The sequence below is a fragment of the Saimiri boliviensis genome, chromosome 7 (genome assembly GCF_048565385.1).
Source record: "Saimiri boliviensis isolate mSaiBol1 chromosome 7, mSaiBol1.pri, whole genome shotgun sequence".
Taxonomy (NCBI): Eukaryota; Metazoa; Chordata; class Mammalia; order Primates; family Cebidae; genus Saimiri; species Saimiri boliviensis.
This window is the reverse complement of record NC_133455.1, coordinates 115,562,604-115,576,599: the sequence shown is the minus strand read 5'-3', so window position 1 is coordinate 115,576,599 and position 13,996 is coordinate 115,562,604. Positions and strand designations below refer to the sequence as shown.

The following is a 13,996-nucleotide window of genomic DNA, read 5'->3' as shown; positions in this document are numbered from 1 at the left end:
GTTTCGGGACACCTGTTCTAAAACATAAAGGCTGAACTGTCCAGTGGGACTTTTAAGGCTCAGATTTTCTCTCAATTAATCTATCTACTTAATCTCTATTAATTCTCATGATCAGCCTCTGAAATTGTAGAGGTCCACACTCCTACATCCTTCTTGGGAGCCAGATGAGCCTCGAATTTAGAGGTTTTCAGATTTTAGCACAACAATGGAGTGCATGGATTATATGACATTACAGTCTCTTTGGGAAACACCTCATAATCAAAAATGATATTTCTGTAGCCTAATGTATGCATGGTCTCTCTAAGAGGAAATAAAGACAATTTTAAAAAACAGGCTGTGCACAACACTTCGGAAGGCCGAGGTATAGATGGATCACCTGAGGTCAGGAGTTCAAGGCCAACCTGGCCAACATGGTAAACCCCATCTTTACTAAAACCACACATACAATTAGCTGGGCATGGTGGCAGGTGCCTGTAGTCCCAGCTACTCAGGAGGCTGAGACAGGAGAATCGCTTGAACCTGGGAGACAGAGGTTACAGTGAGCTGAGATTGCACTACTGCACTCAAAACTGGGCAACAGAGTGACACCCCATCTAAAAAAAAAAAAAAAGTACAAATTATAAACCATTTAGTTTCTTTCTGGCAGTTTTTGCTGCCAAATGAGTTCAGATCAGGTCTTACCGTACTACCAAGTGAGCTAGGCTACAAAATCAAAACGAAACATAAGAAATGAAATAACAATTTGTGGTTTTAGAGTTTTGGAATTTAAAAATTACAAATACGTGGTTGTGGACCTATCACGATTCTGTTTTATAGATGAGGAAACTGAGGCTTGGAGGGATTCAATAATTTGCCCGAGATTTTAAGGAACTGAGATTTGAATCAAAGCAGTGAGCCTTCTGGTTTCAAATGTCTGGACTCCTTGTCCTCCAGAAGTGCCTTCTCTGACTTCACCCACTAACAGCCATGTTCTCTTTAGGTTTGCTATGGGGCCGGGTACACCGGATCTGATGACAGCTCTTCCCATCCTGTGTTCCAGCAGCTGCTTTGAGTGCTTTGCTTCCCTATTAGACTCCTGAGTCCTTCGGGGTCAGGGATTCTGCATCCTTGCTTTTCTAGTCCCTGGGCCACAGGAGCACTCCATAAACATTTGCTGAATTGAACTTAAAGCTTTAACCAGGAACACAGGAGAAAAGGTAATATTAGAACCATGAGAAATCACAGGGTCATGAATGCCTGATTTGTGTCCCAATCTGCACACTGTCCTGTAGGACTTGGGGACGTAGGTTTACATGTTGTGCTAAGCCTGGTCATTCTCCTCCAGTGTGTCTCCCCACCATACCCTCCCCCATCACACATTCACACACTGTGCATTCCCTTACCATATATGCACACACACATACTCAAATTTATGGCATGAAGAAAGTACCTTTCCGTAGAACATCAGTTTGTTCAGAATATTCTACATACGTAGGAATTTGCTCCACAATGTACAGAGTGCCTTTGTCAAGGCTGTGGTTCAGCTTTACCTTCTTCAGGTCCAGGACCATGTATTGATTGTTATAGGTGCCTGAAATATCAGGAGACATGAAGACGGGACAGGGGCATGACTTTACAGCTTAACAAGCCTAAATCAAAACATATGTCTCTGCCTAAAAGTTATTCCGCAGGGTCACTTACCAGAGTTGTATTTTGAAAAGATGTCTGCCCACTTCTTGCCACTGTCTGCCATCATATTGGCCACACGGACTCTCTGCCAGGCCATGAGAGTCTCAGGAATCACCTGCTCTAGCAGGGTTTTATTAAACACACTGTTCGTGGTCTGCAGCATTATCAATCCACTGCTAAGAATGTAAAAGTCATCCAGAGACACCAAAAACCCTATAGGAAAGACAAATACATCAGCATATGTATACACAGAATATTGAACCATCATGATTAGCAAAGAGCTTTACAGACACAATGCATTTTGCAAAGCATATCAGTTATTACTATCCTTGATCCGCAGTAGCCTCTCCCGGCTTTGGGTCACCTCTGTGCTAGTAGTCCAACTGCTGCTTATAGAGGTGCCAATAGATGTCCACCCCTGGATTTGCCATTGAAAATTTATTTTGTGATTTGAAATAAAAATATGTTAAATCCAGAACATTGCGAGTTTCCAGAATGATAAACAGATATCAATCCCAACTTGTTAGGATTTTGCAGAACTTTTAATTAGGGAGGGGATTAGCAGGGGCTCATTAGCAGGAATATGAATGCCTTTTTTTCTTCTTTTACTTCCCCGTATTTTTCAAATTTTCTGTAAGTCTACTTTTTCATTTCTTTTTTCTTTTTTTTGAGACAGAGACTGGCTCTGTCATCCAGGCTGTAGTGCGGTGGTGTGATCTCAGCTCACTGCAAACTCACCTCTTGGGTTCAAGTGATTCTTGTGCCTCAGCCTCCTGAGTAGCTGGGTTTACAGGAATGTGCCACCACACCTGGCAAATTTTTGTATTTTTAGTAGAGATGGCATTTCACCATGTTGTCCAGGCTGGTCTCAAACTCCTGACCTCCAGTGATTCACCCATCTTAGCCTCCTAAAGTGCTGAGATTACAGGTGTGAACCACCACGCCCAACTAAGTCTACATAATTTTTATAAATGGAAAAACATCTACCTTTAGAAAAGTAAACATGGTTTTGAAACTAAAGCACTGACACTCTTGGTCAATGCTTTTTTATAACTGTTGGAGGCAACACAGAAAAATCAGTGAAGTCACAGTCTTTTCTGAAGGCCTGTTTTGTGGTTTACACTGGGATGAGTATGGAAAGGATGGACTGTCAGGCACAGCTGTAATAAAAACAGGATATATTGTCATCAGTGACAGTAATGGACCAACTGTCAGTGCTGAAGAAGTGTCAGAATGGAAAGGACCCCAATGGTGGAGTTATAAGAGGCCAGTGTGATAAGTTCCTTTGGTTCACCAGGAGCGGTGGCTCATGCCTGTAATTCCAGCACTTTGGGAGGCCGAGGCAGGTGGATCACGAGGTCAAGAGATCAAGACCATCCTGGCCAACATGGTGAAACCCCATCTCTATTTAAAAAAAAAAAAAAAAAGTTCCTTTGGTTCAACTGCTGAAGGGGATTAATACCCTTATAGAATAGTCCTGAGGAAGCTGGGTTGCCCCCGTCCACTATGTGAGGTCACAGAGAGAAGGCACCATCAGTGAGAAACAGGCCTCGTCAGACACCAAGTCTAACGAGACTTCTCAGCCTCCACAACTGTGAGCAATGAAATTTCTACAGTTTATAAATTACCTAGTCTGAGGTATTTTGTCATAGTAGTCAGAGCAGACTGAGATAGTTTAGAATTTCTCCCATTTTTTTTTACCACTTTTATCATTTTTGCCATATCTAGTACTATCTAAACTATTATTTAGTTAATATTTTTATTTTTTAACTAACAATAATTAAATATGTTTGTTACACAAAATGATATTTTGATATCTTACAAGTAAACACTGTATATATTTTGGCATACAAAATGATATTCTGATATATGTATACATTGTCAATGGCTAAATCAAGCTATTTGACATATGCACTACTTCATATCTTTCTTCAAATTAACTCACTTTTTAAACTTAAAATACTTAGCCTTATCACATGCCACAATATCTAAGAAACTATGGATTTTATGTTTTTGGTTTTTTCCCAAAGAAATACATTAAAATAAATGCATTTCTAATATGCAAAAAATATTTGTCCACATATCACGTAAAATCACCCCACCAGCCTTACGCATGCTATTACCCATTTGTTCTAAACTAGTATGGAATAAGTAAGGTGGGGGTCAAAGAAAGGGGTCACCTGAAGCCGAAGGTAAGCACATGGACTGGGAGTCAGGGGGCCTGCATTTTAGTTCCCTGCTTGCCTCTAATGAATTTGACAATTCTCATTTTGCCTTTCTGTTGCTTATATCCTTCTTCTGATAGCCTGGGACTAAGTGATGTCATTCAGTTCTAACGATCTGATTTTAATTTCTTGAAATTTCTTGAGTAGGAAAGTTACACGATGAGAGGACTGTCCAGCTCTTTTATTATTATTATTTTATTTTTTTGGGGGGTTTTTTTTTTTTTTTTGGCCCACTAACTCTTAATGAGCCTGTAAAGGCTACCATTAAGCCACAGAGAGGTTTGCATAAATTAGAGAAAACTGTACACTCCAAGTGGTACAAGGCTTAAAGTACCCTTGGATGAAATTTTAATGGGTCACCTGTCTAGAAAGACATGGCCTGGCAAGGATATATGGCTTGACAGAGTGTAAAATGGCTTTCATTCGTCTCGGGCCAGGATCATTTTTCAGTGCTCAAACTGTACAACCATACTGGGCAGCCTTGAGAAAGCTCCCTGGTAGAAAATCCCTGTAGGGTAGAATGCTGTGTTTCTGGAATGGTAAGTTTGCGAATTCACTCCTTACTGCAGCAGTCTTTCTGGACACAAGAGGGCAGGCATTCTTTAATATGTGTAGGTGATTGAATAACACAAGTACTAACGCTTAAGGAGTAGTCTTTCATTTGAAGGCAAGATTCTTTATGAAAGGGACAGGAAGATGGAAACATACAGGCTATCCAGAGTTCTAGAGCAAAGAAAATGAACTAGCCTGCAAAAACTATAGTCGAGGAGGCTAATTCTATAGTTTAGAGTTTAAGATAATAAAGAAAGGGCCCAGAGATGGGACAAAGTTCTGACACACTGACTTTTAAAAGAAACAAATTTCTTTGACTATATACAATTATAATCTTTTTAAACTTTTTTTTTTTTTTTCAGACAGGGTCTCCCTCTGTTGCCCAGGCTGGTCTTGAACTCTTGAGTTCAAGGGATCCTCTTGCCTTGGCCTCCCGAAGTGCTGGGATTACAGGTGTGAGCCACCACACTCAACTAAAATTATAATCTTGCTCTTATCTGTCATTAGCAGCTTTGGAAGGCAGATTATTTGAGATCAGGAGAAAATGAAACACTCCAGTGTTTTATGAATGCCAGCCTAAGAATAATATTTCATGGTAAATTTCTCACTGAATTTAATTAAGAAATAAAAAGAAACTCAGTTAATAAATCATATTTCAAGACTTAAAAAGAATGAATCACAGAAATAAACAGTAACCACTATGTAGTCATGCAAATGCCAACAACAGTTACTCAACACACACCGTGGAACAAACACATTAGAAACAATTACGAAGACTGACTCATGGGAAATTGCTTCTCGAGACAGGGTGGAGTTGAGGGAAATCATCTTATGACCAGTTAATCAAGAAAAGTATGAAAAATAAGGTAGAATTTCTGGAAAGGTAGAAGGGAGGAAGCTACAAAAATTAGCTGGGAGTGGTGGCACATGCCTGTAATTCCAGCTACTGGGGAGGCTGAGCCTGGAGAATTGCTTGAACCTGGGAGGCAGAGGTTGAAGTAAGCCAAGATCGTGCCACTGCACTCCAGCCTGGGTGATAAAGCGATACAAAACAAAACAAAAAAGGCTAAGCAAAGATTTTGCTGTTTAGACTGCAAGGGCTCCCACAGTCTCCAAGGATGGACTATGGATTCGGTATGCTAGAATGGCCTAGGGTGCTTGTTACAAATACCACAGCCCAGATCAATGAAATATGAATTTCTATGGACGACACTTGGGACTCCAAGTTTCAGCAAGCTCCACAGGAAAATCTGGGGAACATCTAAGTTTAAGAGGTATGTATACATGTATGGGGAAGGTGATAGCATACCCGTATATAATGCAAAGTAGGAACACACACATGCTTAGGGAAACACACTAAGTACAACCCAGAAAGTCTCACTTATAGATCGTTAAGCTTGAAGCCTCAGCCTTATGGGGGTCATCATTACTGGGATCCTCAATGAAAAGTCCTTTGAGGCCAGGCACGGTGACTCACACCTGTAATCCCAGTACTTTGGGAGGCCAAGGCGGGTGAATCGCCTGAGGTTAGGAGTTCAAGATCAGCCTGGCCAACATGGTGAAACCCTGTCTCTACTACAAATACAAAAAATTGTCGGGTGTGGTGGTATACACCTGTAGTCGCAACTACTCAGGAGGCTGAGACACAAGAATCCCTTCAATCCGGGAGGCGGAGGTTGCAGTGAGCTAAGATCACTCCACTGTACTCCATACTGGGTGACAGAGTGAGACCCTGTCTCAGAAAGCAAAACTCCAAAAACAAACAAAAACAAAATGTTTAGCATAGTGTCACGGATAGAGCCAGGTACATGGTAGAGGCCAAACACATATTCAGGGTTTTATTTTCCTTTCTATTTAATAACAAATTGAACATAAGTTTATAGTAATTTATTTAAAACTTAAATTCTGCCTAATTCCAAAAAACATAGTCATGTCCCATTAATGTTATTTATCATCCCACAAAAGATTCGCTTCAAGAAACAAATCCTGTGCTGAATATATAGGTCTGCATCTAAAGTCCCTTGTTAATAATTCCCGAACATCTTGGACTCCTGTTCTCAAATCCAGGGTATGAAGGGGAGGGCAGGATGAACAGAAAGCAATGAAGTTGCAATAGAAACTGCGATCTCTTAGGCAGCCCTCACCTTCTCCTTTTATTGCCCCACTTTCTTTTACAGTTCCTACCATGTCCACATTAAAGTGGACATAATCTGTCTCCTTCCTCTCTGTTTTTTCCTCTAATTCATTCTTCCTTCCTTCGTTTCTCCTTCCTTCCATAAATATTTATTCAATGATTATAATACATAAGGCTCTGTGCTGGTCCTGGGACACAGACATGAATACAGAATATGGGCTCTGAAGAAATTATGCACAGTACAATAAGGGAGTGGCAGAGACCCAGTGGAGCATGGAGACTTGGGATGGCTGCATAAGAAAGAATGAAACATTCTGTCTTTGCTACTCCGTCTTCCCAGTCAGGATCAGTTTGAAACCAGGAGGCTCTCTCCCTATGGGGAGAAGGAGAACTCACAGCAATCTCCATTAAAGATGAAAACGCCTACAGTCTTTGCTGCTTGAGAATTCTGCAGTTTTCACAAGCCATGAACCCATTCTAGGGAGCTGCCTGGCATTCACATGGCTGTATTACTTCAAAAAATGATCCCCCATTGTGCCTTCTTCTCCTCTGTGATGTACAGCACCATCTTGAGACCGGAGCCACTACTACAGTGCATTGCGCTCTGGAGGGCCAGCAATCACCATTTTTTTTTTTTTTTTTGAGACGGAGTTTCGCTCTTGTTACCCAGGCTGGAGTGCAATGGCGCGATCTCGGCTCACCGCAACCTCCGCCTCCTGGGCTCAGGCAATTCTCCTGCCTCAGCCTCCTGAGTAGCTGGGATTACAGGCACGCGCCACCATGCCCAGCTAGTTTTTTGCACTTTTAGTAGAGACGGGGTTTCACCATGTTGACCAGGATGGTCTCGATCTCTCGACCTCGTGATCCACCCGCCTCGGCCTCCCAAAGTGCTGGGATTACAGGCTTGAGCCACCGCGCCCGGCCAATCACCATTTCTTTCTCCCCATCCTGAGGCTCTGCTGCAAGTACACTCTGCTTCTAAGCAGTAGCACACCACTCCCCAGTCGAGCAGCTACAGTTCCCTAACCACCAGGAATAGGCTGCCCAGGAGGCACTCCATCTTCCCCGCCCCGGTGGCTGCAGCATCTCAACTTCAATTACGTAGAGTATAGGACCAGTGCAACAGCTATAACCTTAATGCCTAACCCATGTGGTGTCCTGACCCGCAAGGAACAGATGATCCTACCAGCAGGGAGCCCACACCTTACCCTAAAGGAGCAATCCCTATGCACCTGTGATGTGTGTAACAGCCCGGCACTCCTGCCCCCAGAGGATAGACTGTGTCTAATCCTATTGGAGTAGGCCTTGTGCACCTGTGGTACATGAAACAACCTGGCACCCCTGCCACCAGCAGAAAGGCCATGCATGGACTTGACAGAGCAACGATACTAACTCCTGCAGGCTAGGATGCCACTGAGGCATCCATAGCCATTGCTAACATTGATTACAGCTGAAAAAACTGCATGGTGACTACACTACTGCACCTACCTGGAACCAAAGCCAATGCACCCTACACAACTGACACCTTAGGACACATCTGCAGGCAAAAATCTTTCCCTATGATAACAACTCCATAAAACTTGAAGAGGCATCCATTCTATCAGATGCCCAAATATCAATGCAGGGATACAAGAAACATGAAAAAGCAAGAAAACATGACTCCACCAAAAAACACAACTCTCCAAAAACTGATCTTAAAGAAATGGCAATTTTCCATAAAAAGGGATTTAAAAATATAATCCTAAGGAAAATCAGTGAGATTCAAGAGAATATAGATAGGTGATTCAATAAAATCAGAAAAGCAATTTGTGATATGAATAAAAAATTCAACAGAGATATCATTAAAGGAAAAAAAAAACAACTCTTGGTGCTGAAGACTTTAATGAATGAATTTAAAAAATATAATGGAAGGTTCCAACAGCAGATTACACCAAGAAGAACAGAGAATTTCTGAACCAAAGACAATTTTTCACTTGATGAGTGAAGAAAGCCTATAAGACTGATGAGACACCATTAAGCAAACACATTTTCACACTATAAAAACTTGAGAGGGAGAAGAGCTGGAGAAAGGCACAGAAAGCTTAACAAAACAGTAGCAGAAAATTCCCAAGTTTGAGAGTGATATGGACATCTAGATCCATGAAACTCAAAGGACTCCAATTAGATTCAACTTAAAGAAGTCCTCACCAAGGCACATTATAATCAAACTCACAAAAGCCAAAGCCAGAGAGACAAATCTAAAAGCAGCAAGAGAAAAGCAAGTCACTTAAAAGGCAATCACCAATAGACTATTAGCAGATTTCTCAGCAGAAACTTTGCAAGGCAGAAGAGAATAGGATGACATATTCAAAGTACTGAAAGAAAAACAAAACCAAAAACAAAAATTAACTGTCAACATGAATACTATACTCAGCAAAGCTATGCTTCAGAAATAAAGAATAATAGAGTCTAAGATAAATAAAAGCTGAGAAAATTCATCATCAGTAGACCAGCCTTATAACAATGCCTCAACTGGACCAGCTCATTAGATCAGCCTTCTTAAGGGAATGCCTCAATAGAAGTGAAAGGATGTTAATTATCACCATAAAATAATATGAAAATCAAAACTTATTGGTAAAGGTGAACTCAACCAAATTCAGAACCCTCCATTACTGTAACGGTGGTATATAATCTTAAACATTTCTTCTTCTTTTTTTTTTTTTCCCATGCTGTTCTCATGATATAATCTTTAACATTTCTAGTAAGAAAGATAAAAGTCAAAATGGTCAATGATAACTGTAGTTATAATAAGTTGTTAAGGAATACACAATATAAGAAGATGTAGAGCCAGGCGCGGTGGCTCATGCCTGTAATCCTAGCACTTTGGGGGGCTGAGGTGGGTGGATCACCTGAGGTCAGGAGTTCAAGACCAGCCTGGCCATCATGGAGAAACCCCATCTTTAAAAAAATTAAAAAGCCAGGCATGGTGGCTCACGCCTGTAATCTTAGCACTTTGGGAGGCTGAGGTGGGTGGATCACCTGAGGTCAGGAGTTCAAGACCAGCCTGGCCATCATGGAGAAACCACATCTTTAAAAAAAAAAAAAAAAGAAGAAGAAGAAGATGTAAATTGAAGCACAAAATTACAAATAGAGGGGGAGATAGAAGCTTAGAATATTTGTATGCAATCCAAGTTAAGTTGTTATCAGTTTAAAATAGTGTTTTATAACTTAAGATTTTTAATGAACTAACCACGAAACATTTCTTCTCTCATTGCAGTTAACTCTGAATCACTAAGGCTTTATGCTGGAATAGTACTCAAAGTACTCAAATACTCCTTTAAATTCGTTTACCTGGGTAACTGCTGAAAGACAAGCGACTACTGCTGGTATCTTTGTCTTTGATGTTGAAGTCCCAGTGTTTATAGATCCTGAGCATGGCTGCGTACGTGTACCAGCTTGAGTGAGCAAAAAGGATGTTCTCAAATCCAGGAAGAACCTACAGCCAGAATCACAGTAAGTCATACAGATGTCCATAGTTAGCTGATTGCAACTGTCTTAAGTGTAAGAGGCATATGAGGATTGTGCCCTTTCAGGTAAGTGTTTACTGCTATATTCTTTACCAGAAAATATTGTCAAGGAGTCCAAGATTAACCCTTAATGTGGCCCAAAACAGACTCTTCCTTCTAACATTCAAAATGGAAGACTCTAGCTGGGCATGGTGGCTCACACTCGTAATCTCAGCACTTTGAGAGGCTGAGGCAGGCAGATCACTCGACGTCAGGAGTTTGAGTCCAGCCTGGCCAACATGGTGAAACCCTATCTATACTAAAAATGCAAGAAAAATTAACCAGGCATGGTGGCACGTGCCTGTAGTCCCAGCTACTTGGGAAGCTGAGGCAGGAGAATCATTTGAACCTAGGAGGCAGCTGCAGTGAGACAAGATCACACCACTGAATGCCAGCCTGGGCAACAGAGTGAGAATCCATCTCAAAAACAAAAAAAACAAAATGGAAGATTCTAGAGGGTGGGAGTGGCAGGTGTAGCATACAGCATGGGAGGAATGGTGGAAGAAACAGACATAAGTAACATCATGTACTTACAATTCTCTCCATCGAAGTTACTTCCAATTATTAACTTCTACCATAGAAGAGCCCATGAGCTGATATACAGTTAGAGCCAGGGGTGATGAGATTTTGCTGTACTTGGGTGCTATATAGAAAAAGTCTGTACGAACCAGAACAAGGAAAAAGGAGCTGCTATGTCTTACCTTAATAAGAGCAGAGCAATGTCCCATGTCCCATCTCTTGAAAACCTTTAGGCTGCTGCTTTTTGTGGGAGACAGTGAAGGAATCAGATCCAACAGATCTCCAACAGCATTCAGGAACTGAATTTGGAACAGGGTCATTGGCTGGGAAAGGACAAAGACTGCACTTAACATTGATTTGTGACAGACATTGTTGCCTTTTTTCCCCTTGTTAGGGACCCATTAAATTATTCCCTTGCGGGCTGTGCACGGTGGCTCACGCCTGTAATCCCAGCACTTTGGGAGGCTGAGGTGGGCGGATCTCCTGAGTTGAGGGGTTTCAGACCAGCCTGGCCAACGTGTTTAAACCCTATCTCTACTAAAAAAATACAAAAAAATTAGCCAGGTGTGATGGTGGATGCTTGTAGTCCCTGATACTCGGGAGGCTGAAGCAGGAGAATCACTTGAACCCGGGAGATGGAGGCTTCAGTGAGCCAAGATCGTGCCTTGTGCCCTAGCCTGGGTGACAGAGCGAGACTCCATCTCAAAAAAAAAAAGTATTCATTTTTGAAGGGTCTCTAACAGATATACTAGACTTTTATTGTAGCTTATAAAATAATTTTTGTGACTTTGTAGTTTAGAAGAGCTGCTTTGGCACGTTTTGATAGCCACTGAATTTGGGAGTGGCTCCTTGCAGAGTAAAATAGAGCTTTCTGTTTGCATTCCTCTACAGCAGTGCTTCTCAGTCTTGGCACTACTGACATTTCGATCCAGCGAATACTTTCTTTTTGGCTGTTGTGCACTGTGAGATATGAGATCATTCCTGGCCTCTACCCACCAGGTATCAGTAGCAACTTCCCAGTGTTGGCAACCAAAAATGTCTCCAAGACATTGCCCAGTGTCCTCTGGAGAGAAAACATTCTTAGACGAGAACCACTGCTGTACAGCAAAAATATTCAACTATGATGCATTTCGTTTTGATTGCGTGCTTACTATAAGACCAATTGACCAGCCAGCATTAACCTTGAATCAATTATCAGATTGTACTTCAACATGAACTTTGTGCAAACTGGAGAGCACTGCTCCAGAAAGATTCGATCTGATGGAGCAGGCCCAGGTCTGGCATCAACAAATTGGTTTTAGGATAGGGGTGGTGGGAAGAGAAACACAAATGACATTTTAACCAAAAAACTAAAACCAAAGCAAAAAACTCAGTCCAATTTTTATTTATATAAATAGCATCTCTGTTTTGCTTTTTTGAGGTTATACATTTATTATTTACGATTTTAAAAATTATAACAAGGTTTATAGCAGAAAACCTCCTCTTTTTCCTGTTCTCCATCTGCTCAGGTGCTACCATTTCCAGTTTATCATTTTTACTAGCTTTTTGCATATACTGACAGAGTTTTTTGATATTTTATTTTTCCCTATTGGGACCGTGATCTGAGATCCAGAGTTTAAAAAATGTCTTGTGAATACAGTTTTTAAAAACATACAGTAGTGTGTTACATACACTGTTGTTCACCTTAATTTTTTTGGTCTTTACAGCTTTCACTAAATGTTTTGGGGATGCTTTTACATTGGATATAAAAATTGTCCTCACTCTTCTTTTTTAAAATTTTTATTTATTTGTATTATTTATTTATTTATTTTTGAGACACAGTTTCACTACTGTTGCCCAGACTGGAGCGCAATGACGTGATCTCGGCTCCCTGCAACTTCTGTCTCCCAGTTCAAGTGATTCTCCTGCCTCAGCCTCCCAAGTAGCTGGGATTACAGATGCCTGCCACCATACCCAGCTAATTTTTGTAGTTTTTTGTAGAGATGGGGTTTCACCGTCTTGGCCAGGCTGGTCTAGAACTCCTGACTTCAGCTGATTCGCCCACCTTGGCCTCCCAAAGTGCTGAGATTACAGGCACAAGCTGCCGTACCTGGACTCTCCTTACTCTTCTAAGCAGCATTCCAATGTATAAATGTATCATAATATTTTTAACTAGTCTTTTTTTTTTTATGAATTTTCAAGTGGTTTCTACTCTTCTGCTATTATAAACAATGCTGTGACATGGTAAAAGCCCCATAAAACTGCATACCTCAAGCATACCTCAGCTTTCTGTTGAAACTGCTCTCTGTAACCCAAATGTGACAGGCAAGCAGTCCAAACCCATGCCATCTTGGCCCCTTCGACTTGGAATAAGTAATTAAGTCCTGTAACTTCCACCCTACCCAGACAATGTGTAAACTAATACTTATCTTGACTTTTGTGAACCACGTAAGTAGCAATCAGAATGTCCAAAGTCCCCTGACCCTCAAAATGTCTGGAGCCCCTCACCTTCATCTCTGCCCAGGAGGTGATTTACAGAATCCACTAGCCCTCAGAATGTCTGAAGCCCCTCTTCCCCACCCCTGCCCCTCACCCTCACCCCCAAGGTGATTTTATGGGTATAAAAGTTCTTGACACCCTCCTTTTGGGGCCATGGGTTGGAGAGACGCGAGTCCTCCGTGGCTGCTGGCAATAAAGACCCTGCAATTTGGCATACTTTTGTCTTGGTGTTGACTTTCTATGCTCGCTCCAGTACAACAATGCCACAATAATTAATCTTGGACACATCATTTTGCATGTGTTTGAGTCTACATGTGGGATAAATTCCTAGAAGTGATTTAGATTTTAACAGATATTGCCAAATTGTCCTCATGTGAATTATTTAAATTATATTCTTCTGGCCAAGTGCAGTGGCTGATGCCTGTAATCCCAGCATTTTGGGAGGCTGAGTCCAGTGAATCACCTGAGGTCAGGAGTTCTAGACCAGCCAGGCCAACATGGTGAAACTGCATCTCTATTAAAAATGCAAAAATTAATGGGCCGTGGTGGTGCATGCTTGTAATCCCAGCTACTCAAGAGGCTGAGGCATGAGAATCACTTGAGCCTGGGAGGCAGAGGTTGCAGTGAACTGAGACCAAGCCACTGCCCTCCAGCCTGGGCAATAAAGCGATACTCTGTCTCTAAATAAATAAAAACTCTTCCATTCTCAACAATATATTAAACATTTAGTTTATTTCTAATCCCATAGGTGCAAAACAGTATCCAATTGTAATTGATATTTGCATTTCTTCTGTTACACTGTAGGGCTCAGCATATCTCCAAAAACCTTTGAGGCTGGGCATGGTGGCTGATGCAACAGTGAGACTCCTGTCTCT

General features: G+C 41.5%; 1 protein-coding gene across 1 annotated transcript in view; it reads right to left on the bottom strand.

Moving 5' to 3' along the window:
* Positions 1 to 13,996, bottom strand: part of PLBD1 (phospholipase B domain containing 1) — a 50,839-nt gene that overhangs the window by 7,230 nt on the left and 29,613 nt on the right. Inside the window, exons 5-8 of the mRNA XM_039461652.2 lie at positions 10,826 to 10,966; positions 9,910 to 10,054; positions 1,681 to 1,881; positions 1,430 to 1,570 (exon numbers count right to left, since the gene is read on the bottom strand). Coding sequence (XP_039317586.1) covers positions 1,430 to 1,570; positions 1,681 to 1,881; positions 9,910 to 10,054; positions 10,826 to 10,966 — 628 coding nt within the window. The remainder of the gene's footprint in view (positions 1 to 1,429; positions 1,571 to 1,680; positions 1,882 to 9,909; positions 10,055 to 10,825; positions 10,967 to 13,996) is intronic.